Source organism: Artibeus jamaicensis, unplaced genomic scaffold (assembly GCF_021234435.1).
Source record: "Artibeus jamaicensis isolate MK-2021 breed Jamaican fruit bat unplaced genomic scaffold, CSHL_Jam_final contig_465, whole genome shotgun sequence".
In the NCBI taxonomy this organism is placed as follows: Eukaryota; Metazoa; Chordata; class Mammalia; order Chiroptera; family Phyllostomidae; genus Artibeus; species Artibeus jamaicensis.
The window spans coordinates 4,094,608-4,120,250 of record NW_026521843.1 but is presented as its reverse complement, the minus strand read 5'-3'; the positions used below and the strand labels follow the sequence as shown (position 1 = coordinate 4,120,250).

The following is a 25,643-nucleotide window of genomic DNA, read 5'->3' as shown; positions in this document are numbered from 1 at the left end:
CAGCCCGGGCCGGGCGGGGGTGACCGGGGCGCGGACCCATCCATCCCTCCACCAGCCCCCACTGCCGCCCCCACTCAGCGGGCTCAGGACGGGGTAGTAAGGGTGGTGGGGTCGTCCTCGGAGTCCCCGGGTTGTCCGCCAGGGTCGGGACTGGCGGGAGCAGAGCCGCCGGCCGGTCCCAGCCGCGGGCGCGCTCTCCCAGCCCCTGGCGGGGGTCGGAAGCGCGGCAGGCCAAGTCAGGCAGTGACCGCACACCCGGCCGTTCACCCTTTGAGAACTCAGAAAAGGGAGGGGTCAGGGGCAAGCAGGGAGGGAGGGCTCAGAACGTAGAAACGCGCAACGGAGCGGACTGGAAGAAAGGAAAAGGGGCGAGAGGCAGCGGAGGCGAGGCGCGCAGGGAGCGCGCGCCGAGCGGAGCGGGGCGGGGCGGAGCGGGCGGGGACGCGCGCCGGGCGGGGCGGGGCGGGGCTGCGGGGGCGCGCCGGCGACCGCAGCCGAGGGGCTTGTGGGTAGCGGCTGCGCGCGGCGCGGGAGTGTGTGAGGGCAGCGGGCTTGTGGGACTGAAGCGGCGGGCGGAGACCATGGGAGCGGGCTGGCTGCGGCCGTAGTTGTCTGAGCCTGGGCGTCAGCCCCTCGAGCCCCGGAAGGCGGGGCGGTCAGGGCCCGGTGGTGGCGGCGCCGCCGCTCCCGCTCTGGAAGTCCTGAGGGAGCCAGCTCTAGGCGGACGAGCGGACCCGGCGGCGCGAATCTGACTGAGGGGCGGGGACGCCGCCGTCTGCTCCCGGCCTCCCGGGCGAGGCCGGCCCCTTGGACAGCCCCAGGCCCGGGACCGGCGCTGAGACCCGAAGCCGGAGCTAGAGGCGGGCGTGGGCCCGGGCGGAACCCCGCCCGGGGCTGGCGGTTCGGGGGCGGCGCTAGGCCCCGAGGCGTCCGGGCCGGCGCGCGGGGAGCCAGAGTGCGGGCCCGGCGGCGGCGGCATGAGCCGGCCCCCGCCGACGGGGAAAATGCCCGGCGCCCCCGAGGAGCAGCCGGGGGACGCGTCGGGCGCGAGTCGCCAGAGGAAGCTGGAGGCGCTGATCCGAGACCCTCGCTCGCCCATCAACGTGGAGAGCTTGCTGGTAGGTGGCCGGCGCCGGGAGCCCTCCCCGCAAGGGCTGCGACCTCCAGTCTCCCCCTCGGCCCGCCTCTCTGTGCCCCCCCACCGGCGGGGGAGGTCTCGCCCCACGCCGCCCCGCTTCCGGCAGCCGGGCCCGGGTCGGCGACCGAGTTCCCGGCGCGGAGCGCCACCTTTGCTTCCTGCTAGGGACCCCCTGGAGCCGATGTCAAACCCGGCTGCTCGTGCCTTGGAGCCCTGGGAGGAAACACCCCTTTCCTCCTTCCCGCCTACCCTCTGGATTTGGGGGAAGCAGGGCGGAGGGTTTGCTGTCCTTCAGACCCCCCCGAGTAGCCAGTGTGAGAGGGTGTCAAGCCGCGAGGGGCCTTGCGTCCCGGCGAGGGGCAACCTGATGCTGCCCCCGTTGGGAGTGCCTACTCACCCACCGGGGGTGCTGCCCTCCCTCTGCCCCCCGAGTCTGATGTCTTGGAGCAATCGTCGTTGCCTTTTAGTGCACTTGACTTTCTGTGCCTTAAGTTTACCGAGGCCGTCGCATCAGCTCAGCCTGAGCTCCGGAGCGGAGTGAGCCCTTTTCATTGTGCCCCTTCCCCGCGATGGCCTTTGAAATGCCAAGCAGCGGCCACGTCGAGTCTGCTCCACGCTCTTGACGGAGAAAGGGCCGTGCTTTACAAAGTAGAAAGGTTGTTGCTTCTGTTTGCACAGGCGGTCGTGTTTCACAGACGGTGGTGTGGTCGGCGTGCAGCGGAGATGCGCTTATGGGACCAGAGGGTGTGGGGTTTTACCCTGGGGTGGCGGGAGAACCCGAAGGAGACGCTCAGAGTATTTTGGAAGCTCCAGAGGACTGGAGTCCGGGCGGGCGATCCGTGGATTTCTTTCTTTCTTTTTTTTTTTTTGAGTATTTTCTACCGGGACTCATGTTCAATTCTCCTCCCCGCGGGGAAAAACCTAGTGACCGAACGAAGAGAAAACCGGCGTCTCCGCCCTTTGCAGCGAGTGCCTTTTCTTCGGAAGCAGTTGGCGTCCTTGGAGGTTCTGCAAGGGTTTGCGAAGTGACTCAGTGCCGTCGGGCCAAAGGGCAGGAGCCGGCCGCGGCCGCAGGGGCACCTCTCCCGGTGTGCGGAGGCTCCGGCGTGCTGTGCCGTGTCCGATTTCCACACGCGTGTGGTGCGGCGTGTTTTCACGTGAGCGTGGCCCTCTGCACATCTGCACGTCTTACCTGAAGGGCATGGCTTCTCCCAGGCCAGAGCTAGACTCTGGGCTTCCCTCCCAGCATTTTCACCGTGGCATTTTGCTAGCAAAACTTTGACCCAAGGCCAGAAAGTTCGGTTAAAAATAGTACAGTATTCATCAGGTTCATATTCAATCTCAGATAGAAGTTTTTCAGACTTTCATCTCGGGTCTTTACTGATGTTACTCATATCATTAGGATTATTCTGAACCTAAGCCATTCGCACGTGTAATATACATTCTCATCTTTTTTAAAATTTCATTTTATTGATTTGTAGGAAGAGGTGTAAACATTGACTTGTTGTTCCACTTTATTTCTGGTTTGATTCTTGTATGTGCCCTGACCAGGGATGGAACCCACAGCCTTGGTGTATCCGGATGATGATGTTCTGACCCACTGAGCTCCCTGGACAGAGCCTTACTTCTGTTTTATTAAAGTGTTTTCTAAATTATTAAAATGAAGGCTATTTTAACAGATGAAACATTGTACATGTTCAGTACACAGTTCAGTCCATTCATTTGTTGACCAGTAATCGATATATATATAGCCACACACTTTACATTTTTGTTGAGGTGACACATTACTGGCATGACAGTTGACATCAGATTTTGTCATTGCTGTTTTTAGATGTTTAAATACAGGGTGGGGCACAAGTAGGTTTACAGTTGTTTGTATGGAAAAATAATACAATAATTAATAAATAATAATACAAGAATAAACTGCATTTCTTGTACTCACAACTCTAAACCTGCTTTTGCCCCACCCTGTATATAGTCTTCTCACAGAGATAATCACTGTTTGAGTTCATATTTTAGTATATTTATGTCTGAAAAATATAAAAAACAAAGTTACATGGTACATGTGCTTTGTCATTTTTTTAAACTTAGTGAGAGAAACTTTTAGGTAAGCAAATTGCTTGGTCTTCTCATTGAAGAGTGATTCCTGGCTTAGATGTCATTCTCCATAACCAAGAATGTGATATCATATACCTGAATTTTCTTTTAGTGCTATAATAGTCTTACTTATTTTTTAAAAAAAATTATTAATAGAGAGAGAGCGGGAGAGAGAAACATCGACTTGTTGCTCCGCTTACTGATGCATTTATTGGTTGATTCTTGTCTGTGCCCTGCCCAGGAGCAAACCTACAACCGTGGCCCCCCATCAGGACTGGGCTCTGGCCAACTGGCCTACTGGGCCTGGGCTTACAGTGGTTTTATTTTTAATGTTACTTTTATTCCTTTTGGAATTCTGAGGGAAAGTATGAAGTAAGGGTACAAAAATTTTATCAGAAGATCTGACTAAGTATTCAAGTTCCCAAAACATTAATTGGGAGCCTCTGTTTCTAGCTCTGTGTTCTGGTCATGAAACCTCCTGTTTGGGGAGTGATGCTTGGGTTTGGTCTCCATTCGGACCCCTGGAGAGTCCTCATGGGAAGAATATTCTGTAGCTGTACTTAAAATTCTGTTTTGTGCTAATATTAAAAAAATATATGAGCTATCAGTGATAAGGTTTATTGGTAAAGAGAAGAATGACTCAGAGCAATTTTATTACAGCTTTTGGGAAAAAACACAAAATAACTTTCTGTTGGTAGGTTAGCTTATATGAAGCTTAATCTTTAAAATCAGTGTGAAATCATGGCGGCATTCAGGATTCTACTAAAACTCTCTCTTCTCATTTTGTTCTTGATTAGAGTCATTCTCCTATCTGTACTTTATTTTTTTTCTCTTCCTTTAAAGTGTGATTAAATTATGCAGTTGTCCCAAGTGATTCTCACTTACCTTTCGGAAGCCATTTGAGTCACAGTGGTTAGCGTTTCTCTTCATGTGTGTGTTTGTGTGACAGGGGAAATACTGAGGTTTGTTTTTGATTCATCGATAATCTTTTGGGAATGTTTCTATGTCCAAGAATGATTATATAGTTTATTGATTCACTTTGGTAATGTATGGGTTGTTTGTTCAGATGTGTAAAGTGCTTTACAATTTTTTTTGTTATAATTGATCACTTAGTATTCAATGTCTAATTTACTTCATTATTTTAAAGAGATTATAGACTTGGAACTAATTTCTAACCAATTATTATTGGGGTTGTTTTTTAGGCCATAGGAATGAATAGCAGAGCCTCCTTTAGCAATCCTTTATTTAGATAGAAACAGAGCAGAGCAGGTTTGCTTTATCCTAACTACCTGGTTGATTGTGATGAGGGATGCTTCATATACTAAGTGTTGTTGAGTTATATACATCTTGGCTTTTTATTTTATTTAATGGACTGAATATAGGCTCTTTTGGGAGATGGGTCTTTTTTGTCTTCCAATTGTTGTGCCCTGAAAATATTTGTTGAACGAACAGTTCTTTTTTAAGTAAAAGGAGTTATTTGTAGAAATATACCCCTGCTTAAATAAGAGATATTAAAGTAGTTCCCAAGTAAACATTTCGATCTATGTTCCTGACTGTTATCTATCTATAGGAAGGGAGATAAGTAAGCATTTGTATATGCAGAGAGTTTGGGTAGTAGAATTAATTGGAGGTCAGGTAGGAAAAATTAATGGTGATTTGGATATTTTCTGGATTGTGCTGAAACCGTTTGTCTTGGGAAGGATTTAAACTAATTTTATTCAGTATTTTAGGTGAAGTCAAGACATCTTGTATGGAAGGCTGATCAGCTTTATCTCTTATCATGTGTCATCTGTTCCCCCTCCCCTCTAGCTTTTCTTCTGGTTAAACATCCAGTTCCTTCTTATATACCTTGGTAATGTCATAATGCCTGTGTTGAAACCATACTTAATGAGTAAAGGCAGATGAAATGGTGGGTTCCAGGTGATTATTTTTTAAATCATCACCTGAGGACATGCTCACTGATTTTAGAGAGTGGGGAAGGGAGAGAGAAAGAGGGAGAGAAATATCAATTGGTTGCCTTTCCTACATGCCCCAAGCAAGTATTGACCCTGAAACCTAGGTATGTACCCTGGACTGGAAATCAACCCAATATCTTTAGGTTTGTAGGATGAAACCAACCAAATGAACCACACCAGCCAGGGCACAGGGTTGAATTCTTTAAAATAGTATATTGGCTGTTATTAATAATAAGGCAATATTCGTTAACAAAAATAAAACCAAAACCAAAGGGCATGAGAGATTTGGATCAGAAACCAAGAGTTGTTATAAGTCACTATGAATGACTGTTTTGAAAAATTTTCAGGCCTTATCAAGCATACTTATGATTACTAGCAGTTTTATTTAGCTTTAAAATACAGGGTAGGCAAAAGGAGGTTTACAGTTGTGAGTTTTTGAAACAGTTTATTCTTGTATTATTTATTATTGTATTGTTAATACAATTATAAACCTCCTTTACCTATCCCTGTATTTACTGTTTGTAATAATGTTTCTTTTTCTAATAAACTGAAGTGCTTCATTTTCCTTGTTCCTTTTGCATCTTATTTAAAATAGTTATAGTAAGGGAATTTAGAGTTATGGTAGCTTTTCTTTTACATCTGCTAGTGGTGTTCAGTAGCAGACAAAGGAGAGTGATACACAATGTCTTGCCTGCAGTAATTCCTTGATAATTGTTGGTTGAAAAATAAATGTAGCCTGCAGATGTAGTACAATTGGGAAGGCATGTTTCACTCTCTTATTTGTGCTTACAATTAGCTCTGAAATAAAAGTCTAGCGTTTGAGAGTAGTCAGCAGGGGTTTTTAACATACGTAGCATTGTTTACTAGCTTTGCTAGTTATTTTTATTGAGGTATAATATACATACTGTAAAATTTACCCCTTGTTGCTAATACACTGATTTTTAATAGTTATAAAGTTGTCAATCCATTTTCATTAATCACTCAAATTCTCTTGAGCACGTTTGCAGTCAGTCCTTGCTTCCAGCCCCAGCCAACCAATGATCTGTTTTCTGTCTCATTTTTCTTTTCTCGAGATTCTGTATAAGTAGAATCATACAATATACAGTTGTTTCTCTGGCTGCTTTTACCTTGCACAATTTTTTGAGGTTCATCTATGCTGTAGCCTGTATCAATATTTTGTTTTTAATTGCTGAACTATATTCCATTATATAGATATACTACATTTTGTTTATGAGTTCACCATATGTGTAGACATACGTATATTTCTCTTGCTAGATTTCAGGGAATGGGATTGCTGGGTCATATGGTGAGCTTATATGTAACTTTTAAAAAACTGACAAATTGTTCTCCAAAGTAGCTGCACTATTTTATGAGGGTTCTAATTTTTCCACATCCTTAGGGAACACTGTTGTCTGTCTTCGTGATTGTAGTCATTGCAGTGTATTTTACTGATGACAAATGCTGCTGAGTACTATTTCATGTGCTTGTTAATTCTGCTTGTTCTTTTGATTTTTACTCATGTACCATGAGTATGATCTGGTGAAGGGAATTTCATTTTGTATACCACAGGGCAATCCCAATGTTTAAAAAAATAGAATATAAATAATACAGATGGGAGACCTTTGTAGGTAGGATTATCCTACTGGCCAGAGTCTCCACTTTAAAGGTCTAGTTAATACTAAGTCTCCCCCTACCCCTCCAAACCTTGCTATCATACCTTTTGCTTCTAAGTAATGAATGAGCCTTATTGAACTGTGTGGAGTCTACACTGTAGATGCTGATAATGGCAGTCTTTACTAGTTGGATTATTTCTAAGCTACAGATCAAGTTGAAGTACTTCTGACTTAAATGTGCGTCCTTTGAGTGTTTCTTCATTTATGTGCTCATCTTTCCTTTCTGAGCATGTTGAGTAGGCTTCTAAACTTATTTCTGTCTATCTTAATCCAACATTTGTCTTTATACTTTCCTGTTGTACATAAAGCTCAGGAAACAATTGTTATTATTAATTTTTTAACTTGGTTCCTGTGAGGGTGGTTTCCAGCGGGTGTTTTAAACACTATATATTATGCTTGGCTTTTGGCTTACACTTTGAGTACTCATCTGAACTTAACCTCCAGATAAAATTGTTGCCTCCTCTCATTCACAGTTGGCATTAAATACTGATTTTTGGAATTACATTATGTGTGAAGTTTTGGACTTTAACCAAGGGGCAGTGTTCTTTTCAAATGTAGAAGTGCCTGTCTTACTTGTGCATTGTGTATCGGATACGACCTTACTGTTTTGCCTTGTATTTCAGTATGGTACTTTTTTAAAACATTAAAAAAAAAATTTCCCCAGCTATTTAAAAAAATTCTTTATTCTATTGCAGTATGTCCAAAATTTTCCCCCTTTACCCTCCTCTGTCCTGCCCATCCCCTGTTCTCATAGTCCATCCCCACATTGTTGTCCATGTCTGTGGATCATTCATACATGTTCTTTGACTACTCCTTTCCCCTTCTTTCTACCATTGTCCCCTCCCACCTTTCCTCTGGCAACTAGTTGTCAGTCTGTTCCCTGTTTCTGGTTCTGTTTTGCTAGTTAGTTTGTTTTGTTGATTAGGTTCCTCTTACAAGTGAGATCATATGGTATCTTTCACCAACTGGCTTATTTCACTTAGCATAATAGTCTCCAGTTCCATCCATGCTGTCAAAAAGGGTAGGGATCCACCCTCCCTCCCTCATAGTAGTCCATTGTGTGCCTGTACCACAGTTTTTTAATCCATTCATCTGCTGATGGGAACTTAGGCTGTTTCCAAGGGGGTTCATAAATTCTTTTGAATTGGTGTCCCAGCAGTGGAAGTTGTTATCAAAGGCATGGTTATTGCAATTGAAGTTTCCCCTTTTGCTTTAGATTATTGTCATTTTTTTTAGTTTTTATTAAAGATAATCACATATGAACATTTGAGCAGTGAAGGAAATTTTAGGAGATAAATTCTTTACAATTTAAGATGCCTAAATATATTAAAGAAGAATTAGAAACATTTTTGGTTATAGTGATATTTATTTTTCTAAAAGGAAAGTGCATTAAGCACAGTTGTCATGAACTTTGAGGCCTGCAAGATTTAGTGAAATGTATTTTTGTATTTGAAACCCTTGAAGAAATATTTAAAGTATTAGATGTCTAAATATTAGTATGATTTTGAAAACTGTTTCACCATTTTGGAATAACATCATTATGGATTTAGCTTTGTGGCACTTTGGACTTTTATACATTTAAATATATATGGCCATATTTTGTGTTTCATAGTGAATTAAGTTCAAGTTGAAGTTGAATGGTTAAAAATGGTATTGTGTTATGGTTGACTAGTTTGCCTTTGTTGAAAGAGTCAAGATTTAAAAAAAATTTCTTTTTGAACCATTAGATTTCATAAGTGTTAACAGGTCATACAATCAAAATCTATGGGTATTAGTATGAATTAGGAGAAAACACATAAAATGATAATTTTCTTTCAAGGAAATAAAATACCAAGACAGAAACTGGGAAAAGAGATAATACAAAATATAAAGTTAGTGTCAATAATAATATTGCAATTATTCTAAATTTAGAAACATTTGTTTGAATATTCAGAGTTGCTTTTAGATATCTAAAAGAGGAATCTTGAATTTGTCTCCTCAATGATTATATTTTGTCCAAATAGAATCACTGAAATTAATGTACAAATCAGGTAATAATGAACATTTCTCTAAGCTTTAGATGTATGCTATGATCCTGTATTGCATTCAGTGGGAAACAGTTTTTTCATCTTGCATTCAAAAATGGTAATCTCAGAGGAGTTTTATTTTAATGAATGCATTTTTAAAATCTCCATACTGGATTGAAATAAACAGTAGACTGTGTGTGTGTGTCTGGGAGTTAGAAAATTTAACTTAATACCAATATCGTTTACAGTCTGGCTTTTTTTAAGTTAAGATTTTTCTAATCCGTATCTTCCTAATTCTGTAGTTTAGGCAGTGATTTCCAGACCCTGGTATACATAGGTCTCAACTGGGATCCTGAGAAATATGAGAAGACTGGCTTTAATCCCCAGACATTCTAACATAATTGCTCTATGGTATGACCGGGGGAATCAGGAGTTTTTTAAGTCCCATGGTGATTCTCAAGTGCAGGAAAATGTGGGAGCCACTGAGCTGAGGAGTGCAAAGATTGGCAGAGGGGTCATAGGGTCCCAGATGTATCTGAGAAAAGGTGAACACTTGGGTTTTTTTTTTTTCTTCCTTTATTTTTGTGGCTCATTGAGGTTTGGATGAAGCCAGAAAGTCAGAATTATCTGATGGAAGCCAGAATCACAAGTAGGATGTTTGATGGAAATGATGTCAGATCTAATGATTTAGATGGTCTGTAGGGGCCAGGAATTTGCATTTAAACAAGTATCTCAAGTGATCCTTATGCAGGTAATCCTCAGGTCAAAGGTGGAAAAACAGTAGGTGTTGTTTCTTGTACACTGAGAAAACCAGAAGTAGGTACTGGTTGAGATCTCCATGGCATACAGAAATGTGTGGAAAAGGTTGGCACATGGAGAGATGCAAGATTTTTTGAAATGTCAAGAGTCATTACATTATGTATCTTCTTTTAGAGAAGATATTCCACATGAGTCAGACTAGGACTCTTTTTCCTACTTTAGAAGGAAATTTAATTTGCCAAGCTTTTCTGAAGAGAAAGAATCAGACCAGACACAGCAAATAGAAATTTAAAAAAACTTTTTATTGTGGTAAAATATAATATAAAATTTCAATATAGAAATGTTATTACATCTTATCCTTTTGTGAGAAATATAGTCTACAGAGAATTATTAGCCTAGAAATACATAATTTTGATGTTTCATATTTAATAAATGGTTATGGAAAAGTGTTGGTTGTTTAATTGACAGTTGATTTAATTTAGAAATGTATTGTCTTTCAGCACATAGCACCTACAACAGGATGGTATATTTATATTTGTGATTGTACCTGCATTTAAAAAAATAATAAAATCATTCAAAAATTATTTCGTGGTCTCTTTAAAAGCAAGCCAAAAAATGTAAAATATTCAAAACCCTTACATTAAACTTTTTTGAAATTTTCTTTTCTTTCAGGCCAGGGCTGAAATTTTATTTTCAAAGCAGCCTTTAAGTTATTGTTTACATTAAGTAATCATCTTATTAACGTGTTACTCTTTAGATTTTTTAACATGCACATTCTTTGCAATTTTTTTTCACATCATTTAAAATTAAGAGATGACCAGACCTGGCCAGAGTGGCTCAGTTAGTCGGCTCATTGTCCCATAACCCAAGGGTTGCAAGTTCAATTTCTGGTCAGGCCACATTCCTGGGTTGTGGGTTTAATTTTGTTTTTTAAGGGTTATGTACATATTTTAGAAATTTTAAATTTTAAATTTACATTTATTGATTCTTATGATAGTGCAGCAATTGTAATATTTGTCTCTTGTTTTAGTATTTGAAATACCAATTCACTTTTTATAGATTTTATTTTATCTTGTGGCTAAGGCACAATTAATATTTATGATACATAGTAACAGTATCTTTAAAGCAGTAAAGATTTGTGACAGTTCATCTTTTTAAATTATTGCTGAATAGAAAAGTAACTACAAATATGACTATAAATGTGAAACAGATTTGAAACTGGGTGGCCCTTCTTTCAATGACTTAATAAATTTCTTTCTGCACTTATCTTTAGAAGCCTGTTGCATGTAGTAACATTTCATTGGAAGTGCTTTTCTCATTTAGAAACATTTTACAGTTTGGTGATTAAAATCCCTGTTTCATAATACTTCAGTGTACAGGCATCGTACCAGCATTTCTAAATATTTGACAAAATGCAGTTTGATTCTTCATGATTTGTTATGGCATGTCCATGCTAAAAAATTTTAAGGCATTATTTCTAACTAATTTAAAAGGGGTATATTATTCATGATTGTAACACTTAAAATTAGAGTATGAATATGTGTTGTTAATGTTATATTTAGGCTAAAGAAGAATTTAATCACAAAAGAAAGATGATATACTATAAAAGAATGAGAGAACTCACTGAAAGAATTTTGCTGATAGGCCTAAAAAACAATTTTTTCTGCAACCATGTATTTTTGTAAAAAGGAGGAAGCTGTAATAGTTTAAATTGAAGGCATTACTGAAAACAGATTTTTTTCAAAATTTGAGACATTTCCATAAAGGAGAACAACGGATGATACAAATAAAACTAAATTTAGAACTAATAAAAGGAAACTCTAGTACAGAACTGGCTTATCATTTTTTTAGAGGAAAGTTATAACATAAAACACTGAATACATTTTTAAGAAGGTAATTACCAATTTTGGGGGGAGGGAGTTAGAAAAAGGGAATTGCAAGTCAGAATAGAATGTGGCCCTGGCCAAGTAGCTCAGGTGGTTAGACCATCATCCCAGTGTGACAAGGTTGTGGGTTCCATCCCAGTCAGGGCACATACAGGAATCAGCCAGTGAATGCATCAGTATGTGGAACAGCAAAACTTGATGTTTCTCTCTGTGTCTGTTGGTCTATCCCCCTTCCTCTTTTACTCTAAAGTCAATGAAAAAAATAGAATAAGTCAAAATGGATTCTGTTTAATTTGCATTATTAACATGAAAATACAAGTTAATTTTTTAAAATAATTTTGTGGGGGTCTAGGGAGTAAAGATGGATAAAAATGAAAAGAAATGACTTGATTATTTTTAATTGTATTTTTATAAGAGAGACAGAGTAGCCCTGGCTGGTGCGGCTCAGTGGATTGAGTGCCAGCCTATGAACCAAAGGGTCACTGGTTCAGTTCCCAGTCAGAGCACATGCCTGGGTTGTGGGATGGGTCCCCAGTTGGGGATGCATAAGGCAACCACACATTGATGTTTTTCCCCCTCTCTTCCCCTCTCTCAAAATAAATAAGTAAATCTTAAAAAAAATAGTATAGTGCATAGAACACTGGCTTTGAGGTCAGAAGGCCTAAGACTGGTATTAATTAATTAAATGCTTTATTCTCTTCTTGATTGCAAGTAATATTTTACAAGAGTATATCTGTGTGCCTCAAGATGTGGATTTAAATCCAGTGAGAAAGTAAACTATATATGCTACTGTTGTGTAAACTGCACAGAACTTCACCTTTTTGCACGCTGTTGAAGAACTATTTGTAAAACAGCATATGCTGTCTATACCTGTTAGTGTCTTTGAAAGGGAACCCGTCTGCATGCAAAGTCAGTTTCCTGGTGTTGACCTGTTCCCTGCCCCCAGAGGTGGCACGTACTAGGTTCTCTAAAGTGTAAAATAAATGGCGTTTTAATTTTTTAATGCACCGAGGATAATTAGCTGTATTGGGTGAATATTTGTTTATGTTTGTTTTTTGGATTATTCTATTACATTCCAAATGTCACTTTTTCCCAGCTAAAGTTTATTTTATTTTTTGAGTAGTTATAATTTTGAATTGTCAAGAGTCTGGTGTTCATACGTAATAGAAAATTTAAGCAATCTTGATATATAAACATAAAGAAAAGTTATAGAATTACTAAACCTTTGCATTATTCACTTGCAGAAATGTTAATCATGCTTTACATAAGGTTTGAAGGAGAATTTGGGTTGTACCAACAATTCTTACCTTTGGCTGAAACAAGCAACTTTTGTCCTATATTTAGTAAAAAAGGTGCATTTCGGAACAACTATGAAGAATAGTTTGGAATATGCAAACTGCATATACTATGCTGTCTTACCTGTGATACAGATTTTGGTCCTTAGGCATACCAGGATAATTGTAATTTTATCATGTAGAAAAAAATGTATACAAATAGCATAATAGTATATGATGTGATCATTTTACATTGGTGGCTATTATAATCAATAACTGTTTTGTTTTCTTGGATCATGTCATTTCAAAGTTGATTTAAGAGTTTAGAATTTGGTAACAGAGTTAGGCCTTAAATCTACTGCTAACCATTTAACAACCTCATGGAATTAGCATTTATAGGCTAGGAAAAACTGGATTAGTATCCAGGCATAATTAAAATGAACATGGGGAGAAACATGGGGAGTAGTGGCTACTACTATGGTGATAAATTATATATTTTCCTGTTGTGGCATTTATGAATTAGGAAATGAATTTTATTCACTTTTTAAAAAAATTTATTTATTTATCTTTAGAAGGGAAGGGAAAGAGAGAGGGAGAGAAATATCAATGTATGGTTGCTTCTGGTGCATCCCCTGCTGGGAACTGGCCTGCAACCCAGGCATGTACCCTGACAGGGAATCGAATCTTGATCTTTTGGCCCGTATTCTACTCAATCCACTGAGCTACACCAGCCAGGGCTTCTTATGTACTTTTAAAGAAATTTATATCAGTGGTTTTTCTTAGAATGGAGACGTCAGAATAGACTACTTTGTTGTGGTTTGTCAGTGTTTAGGTGCCTATCTTTGTCTCCTTCAATAAAAGGGGCTGGGAGGGGTTTTGGAAGACCCTTAGGATCTGGAGAGAGTATCAGGACAAAGTCTTGGTGGGGTTTATGGCTTGCAGATGATGAGATTTGGAGGATAGCTTCTTCAGAGATGTGAAAAGAAAGTAAGCAGGACCGGGGATAGAGGCAGATATGCTTTTACTGGCAGCTGAATATGCCATGTATTTTTATATTCTTTGATTTTGTGTCTACCTGGAATTATCCCTCTCCTTCTCTGCTTTGTCAGCTTACAAAAAAAAAACAACAAAACAAATTTCATTTTTTTGAACTACAAAAGTAATAAGTGCCTATTTTAAAAAAATTAAAAATTATAGAAGTATATATTCTGAGACAACCACTTGGTAACATGTTAGTGTTAATCACTTTCCCTTTTTCTGTGCGTATAACAACATAATGGTACATCCATTTTCATTGCATATAAAAAAAACACACTAATGCTTGTAGGTTTTTTTTTTTAATACCAAAGTGCAGGTATACCATACCTCTTGTTCTATATTTGCTTTTTAAATTTATTTTGGGAGGTTTTCCAGTCAGAATTTACTATTCATCTAGTTGTTTTTAAGGGCTGTGGAATATTCCATTATCTGGATTTGCCATAATTTATTTTACTATAAAAATATGGATATTCAGTTTGTTTTCTTCTGTTACAGACATTGCTGCAGTAAACATCATTGTAAATATTTTTGTGCATATATATGAATATTTTTGTAGATTTCTAGAAGTGGAATTGTTAAAGTATGTGTAAATTTAAAATTCCATAATAATTTCAATTTGCCTTTTTAAAAGACTAGCAAATAGAATTCTCCCAATAGTGATGAGATACACATACTTAACTTAGCTTTTTACATTATTTGCCAGTCTGTTAGGTGAAAAAAAGCTACTATATCCCTATGTTTTTATGTGTATTTTAATATTTGATTACCAGTGAGATTGAGCACCTGCTATTAATCATTCCTGGGTTTGAATTCTCTAAGATCTACCTTAAACTTATTTTCTCTTTGAGGTCTTCTGTATTTCCTCTTTCCCTCAACCCTAGGCAGGGACTTCTTTCTTTGCTCACACACCACTTTAGATCTCTTATAAACAATTAATTTTTTATTTAAATATTTCATTTATTTTTAGAGAGGAGGGGAGGGAGAAAGAGAGGGAGAGAAACATCTTTTGGATGCCTCATGCACATACCCTGACCGGGGACCAAACTCTGGGATGACGCAAAGCCACACTGGTCAGGGCTCTTACAACCAATTATAATTCTATTGTGTTATGATTTGTGTACTAGATTAGGAGATCCTAGGGTTGTGAACATGTATTCATTTTTTTAAAACTTTTATATCTCAGTTTATTGGCAATATGGGCACTAAAACCTCCTAGTGTTTAGGGTAATGGGGCATAGTACTTTAAATATAATTTCTTTTTCTTTCAGTTCTATTGAGATATAATGGACATACATACAGCATTATATAAGTTTAAGGTGCACAGCAGTGAGTTGGCTTACATGTATTGCAGACTGATTACCACAGTAAGTTTAGTTAATATCCATCATCTCATGTAGTTATGTGGTAGTCATCTTTATATCTCTATTTACTGGTATCTAGCACAAAGCCTGTAGTGCTCAGTATGGTTTTCAGGAGCTTTATCAATGGTTTTTCTGATTTCCAACTGGGTGTTTATATGCAAGGTTTGTTCCCTCCTCCTTTTGGTGGGGAGGGGGAAGGTTGGCTCTTAACTTAATGGTAATAGTTCTAGTTCAACCCTTTCATTTTACAAATGAATGAAGTCTAAAGGAGGAGTGAATGTCTTACCTGGTTATGAGATTAAAAAATTTTTTTAAATCACAACCTGCTAGGTGTTGTGAAATATGTAGCAAAGCTTCAAACTGGGGTTACTTTTGGGACAAATACTAATTCCTACAATTTGAGGTAGAGGGTGAGCCTTTTCTTGTTCTTACAGACAAGGCCCAACCAATTAGGCTTTTTGCCTGACGGCCTTAGCATGTAGCTTTAAACCAGCACATTTCTTCCAAATTTCATTGGGCTTTTCCAAAAGGTATGAGTTTTCTCACACACTAGAAGACTTTTCTAATTGCAATTATTCCAAGCACTTGCAGACTTCTGAAAGGGCTGATGTCTTTTCCAGAAAACGTTAAAAATCTATCCAGTAGCTAGCTACCTTTCCATGAAGTGACCTCACCAAATCTCACTTCATTGTTGTCTTTTCCTGCCCAAGATAGAAGCCCTAAATATACATGTCATCTACTCTTGTTCCCCTGCCTATTCTCCCCCTCCTTTTCAAACATGTCTCACCCTTGTTCTAAAGTTAACATAATTACTTGCATCTTCAAATTCTTTAGTGAATGTTAACCTTATCTTAAACAGCACCTGTCTTTCTCCTGGGGGAAAGATCTCTCTAAATGGAACTTGTACCTTCTTTTACTCTCTACCTATCTCAGTGTAGAAAGGGTGGGAGGGGGTTTCCTTATTACTTTGTGCACAGTGCCAATAAAACCTTCCTGTTAAAATTTCTGTTGAGTCTCATATAGTTGGGCTATGCATACATCTCTTGCTTATTGAAGACATAGGCTTCTGGTTCAGTGTTTCTTTTCCATTCAAGATTGTGCCACCATTCCTGGTGAATTCAGCGTTTATGTGAGCAGAGTGCCCAGGACCCTGGCTTCATTATTTTCCTCATCTCTAGTGGTCTTCATCTTCACTTAGTTCATTTCACTTCTGGGAAGCTAATCTAGACCTCTCTCTTATGTGAAATCAGCTTTACCTTTGAGCTCATTAATGTAAACATTCTTCTCCTGGCACTATTCTTTTTTCCTTTTACTAAATTTATTCATTGATGCTTTTGACATCAGCAGTTCTTTGACCTCTCTCCACCAAATGCTTCCTGTATAAGCAGGCAAGAATTTATTGTCTATCACTTCTTGCTAGGCTTCCCAGTTTCCTTTCCCTGTTGAATTTCTGTCATATAAATCTGGCAGAACCTAGATTTTAGGTCAGCTTGTCTCTCTGGCCTTCATAAAAGGTGTTTGTTGAGCATTGATGAAGAGAAACCACACAACTATCCAGATTAGTGGTGCTTCAAATTCATGGTCTTTAGTTCTTGCTTGAGCTGTCTGGGATGCAGAGCAGTTCTTTCATTTTTCCATTGGGGCTATTTTAACATTTCTTTTTCTTTAAATTTCAGAAACAAAGTATTCTCCACAGATGGTATTTCTACTTCTTGAGAAAGTAGAATCCATCAAAGGAGATCCCTTAAATTTCCTGTTACTTGACTCACCAGTTTATCTCCTCTGTACCGTTTGTTCTTCCTTTTCCTTCTGTTTCACTGGATGAGATGTCCTTTCTGTTTCAGGCTGATACCCAACTGTGCTTTGTCTGTTTGTGTTTAATCATTCCCGTAATTCTGATCCTTTCTCATCCTGCTAAACTTGTTCAAATGTCTCACCTAAAACAAAACAAATAATCAGATTACCCCTAGAACGAAATCCTAATTCTTCCTAGCTTCTGCCCCTTTCCCTTAGTAGCAAAACAGCTCAAGCTTCTGTTTACTCCTTAATACACTGTAATTTGTCCTCTTCCATCACTCACTAACACTGCTGTCTTCAAGATCATGCTGACTTCCTTGCTGGTAAAACTGTCATTTTATTGAATATTCAGAAGTACTTGACACTTCTCAATTTGCTGCCTTTTATTGGCTTCTGTGACAGTTTTCAGAGCATTTCTAACTCTCTCGTCAGGGCCCTTTGGTGCCCTCTCTTCCTCTGATAAATGGGAACTTTCCTTATCATTTTAACACATTCTTTGTCTTCTTAAGCTTGTATCTATTTCTAGGGCTTTCTTTGTCATCTGCATGTTGATGACTTCAATTTTTCCATCTGAAAGCTTGTCTCTGAGCTTCAGGCTCTCACATAAGCTACTAGGCATGTCCACTTGAGTATATCACAGATACTTCAAGATCAACATTCCTACAACTATGTTCTTTCCTCCTTTGCTCTCAAATGTCCTGCATTTTCTGTGATCTTAGACTCAGTGATTGATTCCACTATCCATCTGGCTTGGATCAAGCAAGAAATCTGAGTGTTTTGTCATCCTTGGCCTTACATTCAGACAACCACCAGATCTTATCAGTATTACTTCCTAAAAGTGACTCACTTTTCCATCTTCACTGCTACTTTTTACTTCAAGTGACCATCGTATTTTTTCTAGATTGTTATGGTATTGTCTTTCCTGGTGTTCTTTCTTCCAACTTGTGTATAGCCTACTTATTATAAGATGGAAGGAAGTCTAATCATGTTATTCCCAAACTTAACATACTCAAATAACTAATTTCCTATGCAATCAGGGAAAAGTTTAAAAAGCTGATTATTTCTTACATGATTGTTAATGATCTGACTTCTGCTGCCTTCTCCAGCCCAATCTGTAGTCACCGACTCCTCCCTTTCCTCCCAAATTTTTAAAAAAGATTTTACTTATTTATTTTTAGAGAAAGGGTAAAGGAGGGAGGAAGAGGAGAGAAACAGGGATGTGTGAGAGAAACATCTGTTCGTTGCCTCTCACATGCATCCCAGCTGGGGACTGAGCCCATAACTCAGGCATGTGCCTGGACTGGGAATTGAACCAGCAACTTTTCACTTTTCTAGACAACACCCAAGCAACTGAGCCACACCAGTCAGGGCTCCTTCCAGATTCTACCCATTTTAAACAACTTCATTTGAAGCTGCTTCCTTCTCATCTTTAAGGGATCTATGCTTAAAATAAAAATACAAACTCCCAAATATTACTGGTATGCAGGATGCCTCATTGTCCTTAGTTTGATTTGAACTCAGATTCTGGATGAAGAAGACAAATATAAATAGTTGACCTTTAAACAACACAGGTTAGAACAACATGTTTTTGAACTGCATGGGTCTACTAATGTGGATTTTTAAAAAAATACTGTAAGGATTTTCCTTAAGCTTTTCTTAATAACATTTTTTTGTTAGCTTACTTTATTGTAAGAATGAAGCATATCATACATAAAACATACAAAATATTGTGTTAATCAACTGTTTATGTTATTGGTAAGGATTTTTTTAATTTTTAAATTTAATTTATTTAGCTTTAGAAAGAGGGGAAAGAGAGAGAAAGGATAGAAATATCCATGTGTGGTTGCTTCTCACCAGGCCCCCTACTGGGAGCTGGTCCACAACTCAGGCATGTGCCCTGACTGGGAATCGAACCGGGGAATACCGATTCCCAGTCTGGTGCTCAGTCCACCGAGCTGCACCGGTCAGGGTTTGGTAACGCTTTTGATCAATAGTAGGCTATTACATTTTGGGGGAGTCAAAAGTTACTTGTGGATTTTAGGAGTCAGTGTTCCTTACTCACCCCTAAAGTTGTTCAAGGGTCAATTGTATTTACAATGATATTTTTTAGAACTGACCTATTAGGTATTTAATTATAATGGACAGTTGATTTATAGAAACCAAAGGAGGATTTCCTTAGAGAAGTGTTCCAAGTAGAGGTTGCTCATGTGAACTTACTCTTTTTGTGAGCATTTCTGTTGTTAAGAAGTGTGTACAAGTATAGAATGTGGGTAATGGAGCCCTGGCCAGGTGTTTCAGTTGGTTGGAGTATCTTCCAGTGCACCAAAAGGTTGCCAGTTCAGTCCTGGTCAGGGCACACACCCAGGTCGCAGGTTCAGTTCCTGTTCAGGATGCATATGGGAAGCAACAAATTGACGTTTCTCTCACTTTGTTGTTCGTCTGTCTGTTTGTCTCTCTCTCTCTTCTCCCACCCCCTTCCCTCTCCCTCTCTCCATAAAATCAGTAAATATATCCTCAGGTTAGGATTTAAAAAATATGGTTAATGGAAGCTTGTAATATAAATAAATGCTGGGTATAAAATTTTCTTTAAACTATACAAAATATATATTTTAAATGAGTTCTTAATGTTAAGTACTTGAAACTTACCATATTGAGTAGAGGTTTTTTAATATTATTAAAGTTATTGTCAATGATATTAGTAAGATGTATAACTCTTACTATATGGTAGGCACTGTTCTGAAGTGCTTTATTCATTTATTAGATTTGTTTTATTTTTTCAGTAGCATCAAAATGACACATACTTTAAATATAATTCTTTAGAAATACTTGTAGATTCAAGCCCTGGCTGGTGTAGCTCAGTGGATTGAGTGCGGGCCTAGGAACCAAGCAGCTACGGTTCGATTCCCAGTCAGGGCACATGCCTGGGTTGCGGGCCAGTTCCCAGCAGGGGACACACGGGAGGCAACCATACATTGATATTTCTCTCCCTCTCTCCTTCCCTTCCCCTCTAAAGATAAGTAAATAAAATCTTTTAAAAAAATTAAGAAACCCTTCTTATTAAAAAAAAAACTTGTAGATTCAAATATGGTTTCAAACATTTCTTAAAAAATATGACCCCTTGCCCTGGCTGGTGTAGCTCAGTGGATTGAGCACGGGCCTGCCAACCAGACAAGCTAGGTTCGATTCCCGGTCAGGGCACATTCCTGGGTTGCAGGCCAGTTCCCTGCAGGCCAATTCCCAGCAGGGGACGCACGAAAGGCAACCATACATTGATGTTTCTCTCCCTCTCTCCTTTCCTTTCCCTCTAAAGATAAATAAATAAAATCTTTAAAAAATATATGACCCCTTTATAGGTAGATCAGAGTTAGTTGCCTACTTTTTAAAAACATAAAAAATCTGTTATCTGTATTAAAGTAAAAAAGTCTGAGTAGCATATATCTGTTAGAATCTGTTCTTTCAGTAAACGTTTTACTTACTCTGTAGTAAAAAGATTTAGTTTGAGGTTTTCTTTTTAGATTTAGTATCTTACTGAGTATTTTTGCATGTTGTCTCATTTGATATAACAATCTATTTAACATGTAGGGCAGATGTTATTCTTCATGTTTTCCAAATGAGGAGGAAACGTGTAGAGGTTAAGTAATTTGCTCAAAGAAATGCAGAACTGACAAAGAATCTGTGTCTTTAGAGTTCCAACTTAGCGTTCTTTGCTCATTATTATGCTTATTTTCTAAAGTAAAACTTCAAGCTCTGTATAAGAAATTGATAGCTATTAGTTTTGGAAAATCTGTATGGATATCTTAAAAAGGTATTATCAAGTGTTTTAACATTAAAAGGACTTCAGATTTCAGAATATAGGTATTTTAAAAAATCAGTGATTATTCAACATATCTGAAATTCCCCTTAGGTTCAGGCTGATCTTCTCCAAAGTAGTGGGTTTTGTTGTTGCTGTTGTTTTCTTTAATGTCCACAGTGACATATTTAGCCTATGTGATCTGAACTGACTGGAGGTTTACGGTATGATGGACAACTCAGTGATCTAGTGATGACTTTTTATTTATGTCCATTAAAGGGTTTGTGTGGAATTTTTGGATATAGATATGTGTGGAATTCTACACATTAGTACATCTTGATACAATGAAGCAGTGATCCAAATCCTGGACTTTTATCTGTCTTGTTTCTCCTTTTTCTTGACACTGACCTTTTTGTCCTGCTGGTGATGAGTGGCATAAACTCCCAAATTATTGCAAAGGCTACTATGAGGAGAACAGCTGCTGCGCTTTCTCTCACCCTGGTTTGCTGACAGCCTGCAGGATAGTGAGGTAGCTAAGTTAAGCACTTAAATTGAAATATCTTTGAATCTTCTCTTACAGATTTGGCTGAGATACAAATGAAAATGGTAATGATGTCTTTTAAAGTAAAGGAGATAATGGGAACTTCTGCCTTTTATGTTTGAACAGCAAGATTAGAGAGAGGCTGAGATGATGATGATGAAGAAATTACACTATCTTTAAAACCCAGTGTTAGTGTAGATATTGTTCACTGACCATTTGACCAACCCAGTGAGCAAATGGAACATACAACTCAGGAAAGGAGAAAGGATCTCTTCACAACTGCAATATCATGCAGTGATGCAGTTAGCAAATTTTAAAAACTTCCTATCACCTATAATGTTTGAGGCATAATCCAGGTACTTCTGAGAAGTTATAGTCTATTTAGGAAGATAGAGATTATTGTCAAATGGAAAAAGTTAAGGGATGAATTGAAGAGTAATAAATTCAATAATATAAAATAGTGCCTTGCTATTTGTATATGTGCTGCTGAAGCGAGCACAGTTCCTCACTATTGGAGCAGCAGATAGCGAACATCATGAATTAAGAAATGGTAGCAGTCACTGGACTTTGGAAATAGTAGAAAAACATTACAAAGGTGGAGGGACTTGATTTGCATGATGATGATAGTGACGACGACAATGATAATAGCAACAAACACATACCTGCTGTCTCTGGCAATTTTATGTGTTTTATTAACTCGTTTGGGTTCCTACAGCCCTATGAAATAGATACTGTTCTTTTCTTGATCCTACTGATAAGGAAACTGAAGGAAGGAAGGGTTGAATAACTTACTTAAGTTAAATAACTTATTTAAGTTATTCAACTTCTGAGTGGCAGAGCTGGGATTCTGCAGTATGGCTTCAGATTCTTTGGTTAGGCTACTCTGAAAGGGAGGGTAGTTGTCTTCATTTGACTGGTTTGGCAGTATGGAACTTGTGTAGGCCTTTGGAAAATAGCTCTTATCCAGGCCACAGACTTTTTGTTATGTGAAGTTTTGGCTAAAGTCTTTTTTTCTTCCAAGATAATATATGTTTTCAGTAAGGAAAACTGGAAAGCCCACATAGCATTTTTTTCCTAAATAAAAGAGAGAACATATTTTAACCTTTTTGAATGGAATTTTTTTGTACTAATGTCATTTTCATCATATTGTATTAGGACATTTGAGTAAAACTGTCATTGAGAACTGATATCTAATTGACTATTTTGCATTTACAAATAACTGATATTGTATAATTATTTAGAAAATTTTGAAGAAAAGATTGTTGAAAGTTGTAAAAATCAGTGACATTGGATTAAAACAAATCAAAAGACCCAATCATACCCTTGGATATGTGTACATGTGTAAAATTGTATAGGCCCACCAAAGAGTACTCTTTATATACACAGTGAAACAATATTGGTGATGTGTATTATAGAGGTATTGTTGCATAGCAATTAACATGTAGTGAAGTACTTATTGTTTGGCATATAAACATGGAATTGTTCCATTGTGTATAGAATCTTAAATTTAACAGTATCATGCTGTTTAACATAATACATAAACTGCTTTGGCCAGAAACCCTTTTCCCTATGTTTATTATGACCATTGTAAAAACAGTACTTCTTTCATAAAAGTAATTACCATTTAACAAAGGCAGTTAACCGTGTTGAAGAACTCGGGATCTAGACTCATATTTGGGTTTATTCCTTATCTTGTGTCACCTTGTGAGTTACTCAACCTTTTCACCTATCAGTTACTTCTCAGTAGAAGGGGGATTAATAATAACACTTCCTTTATAAAGTTGTTAAGTTTAAGTGAAGAAATCTAAAGCACATATTGGGGTAAAAACTGCATAATACAATTTACCATCTTAACCAATAGTACAATTCAGAAAAGTTAAGCACATTCACATTGTTTTGCACCCAAGATCCAGAACCCTTTCATCTTGCAAAACTGAGACTCTAAACCCATTGAAAAACAGCTCCCCATTCCCTCCTCCTCCTGGGAACCACCCTTTTACTTTCTCTGTCGGAATCTGACCACTCTAGGAACCTTAAGTGTAGAATCTGCAATATTTATCTGTGGGCGACGGACTCATTTCACTTAGCCTTGTGCCCTCAAGGTTCAACTGTGTTGCAGCATGTGTTACAATTTCTCTTTTCAAGGCTGAATAGTATTCCATCACCTGTATATGCTATATTTTGTTCATCCATTTATTTGTAGATGGACATGTGGGTTGCTTCTAGCTTTTGGTTATCGCAAATAGTGTGGCTATGAACATGGCATTACAGATACCTCTTGGAGACCCTGTTTTCAATTCTTATCGGTATATCCAGATGTGGAATTGCCGGATTATATGATAATTCTATTTTCAATTTTTTGAGGAACCATCGTATATATAGCTTTACACAGTGGCTGCAACATTTTACATTTACACCAGTAGTGCACAGGGTACCAGTTTCTCTACATCTTCACCAGCTAACACTTGTTATTTTATGGTCTTTTTTGATAGTAGCCCTCCTAATGAGTATGAGGTTCTTTTCTAATGTGTATTTATTTTCTTTTGCTTGTAGGCTTAATGACTCTTTTTCCCCTCTGCTTTTCCTAAGGAAGCTTAAGTTACTGAATTTAGGGTTTTTCTTTTCCTGAATTTACATTTATTAGCATAATTTTGCTTATATTTATAAATTAAAATTTTATTTTAGAGCAAGGGGAGGGAAGGGAGAAAGAGAGGGAGAAAAACATCGATGTGAGAGAGAAACATTAATTGTTTGCCTTCTGTATGTGTACTAACTGGGGACTGAACATGCAATCCAGCCATGTGCCCTGACTGGGAATTGATACTACAACCTTTGATTTGTAGGAGGAAGGCCAACCAACTGAGCTACACTGGATGGGGCTAAATTTGTCTTTTAATACTGCTTTAACTGCCACCTAAAATTTTTGATAAGTTGTATTTTCATTTTCATTTCATGACACCTAAATTTTTAAAAGACATTTTTGCTATATATCATATTCTAGGTTGATAATTTTTGTTTTTCTTTTGGTACTTTAAAAATATTGCTCCACTGTCTTTTGACTTGCATTATTTTTCTGTTCATAATATGTTTTGGTTTTTGTTTTCTCTGAAAAGAGTTTCTTTTTCTGATTGGTTTTAATCAATTTGATTATGGTATACCTTTTGTTTTCTTTGAGTTTTTTGTTTCTGGCTTTGGTTGAGATTCTTTTTTTTTTTTAAGATTTCATTTATTTATTTTTAGAGAGAGGAGAGGGAGGGATAGAGAGAGGGAGAGAAACATTAATGTGTGAGAGATACCTCAATTGGTTGTATCTTGCATGCCCTCAAGCCAGGCATGTACCCCGATGGGGAATTTAACCAGTGACCTTTTTGGTTAATGGGCTGGCACCCAATCCACTAACCACACCAGACAGGGCTGGTTGAGCTTCTTGATCTGTACGGTTATTTCCATCAAATATAAAAACTTTTGAGCTTTTATTTCTTATTTTTTTCTCTTCTCATTTTTTTCCTCTCCAGTGACTCCAATTGCATGTATATTAGGTTGCTACTGTTGGCTCACAATTTGCTTATAGTTTACTTATTTATTTTTTGGTCTCCCCCCCCTCCCCGTGCTTCATTTTGGATACTTTTTCTTTTGCTGTGCCTTCAAGTTTCCTTGTCTTCTGCAATTTCTAGTCTCCTATTAGACCCATCTATTATATTTTGCATCTCACACATGGAATTTTTCCTCAAAATTTTTAAATTTATTTTTGTCCTGTTTAATATATGTGTCTACTTAACATTTTCAATGTTTCCCGAACCTCTTTTTTACTTATTGTGGTAAAATATATATAACATGAAGTTTACCATTCTGATCACTTTCAACTATACAATTTAGTGGCACTGAGTACGGTCATAGTATTGTACAACCATCAACACAGTCTATTTCTAAAACTTTTCTTGTTTTAAAGATTTTATTTGTTTATTTTTAGAAGAGAGGGAGAGAAACATCAATGAGTGGTTGTCTTTCATGTACCCTCAACCGGGGTCCCGACCCATAACCCAGGACTGTGTTCTAACTGGGAATCAAACTCTTGACTCTTTAAAGTTATTTTATTGTTGTTCAACTACAGTTGTCTGCATTTACCCCCTACCACTCCTCCCACCCAAGCCATCCTCACCTCTCTCCCCTGCTTCCACCCCTTATGTGTCCTTTATAGTTGTTGTGTCTGAAAACCTGTCCCCCTTTCCACCCCATTATCCCCTCCCAGCCTGAACCTGCAGCTCTTTCGTTCGCAGGTGGGTGTTCAATCCGCTGAGCTGCGCCAGCCAGGATTATTTCTAAAACTT

General features: G+C 38.5%; 1 protein-coding gene across 3 annotated transcripts in view; it reads left to right on the top strand.

Moving 5' to 3' along the window:
- Nucleotides 1–513: 513 nt before the first annotated feature.
- Nucleotides 514–25,643, top strand: part of ROCK2 (Rho associated coiled-coil containing protein kinase 2) — a 103,959-nt gene continuing 78,829 nt past the window's right edge. For 2 of the 3 annotated variants that reach the window (XM_053666898.1, XM_053666897.1), the window contains exon 1: nt 514–1,118. In XM_053666898.1, the coding sequence (XP_053522873.1) occupies nt 978–1,118 (141 nt within the window). In that variant the 5' untranslated portion in view covers nt 514–977. The remainder of the gene's footprint in view (nt 1,119–25,643) is intronic. The other variant, XM_053666899.1, reaches the window with a different exon arrangement.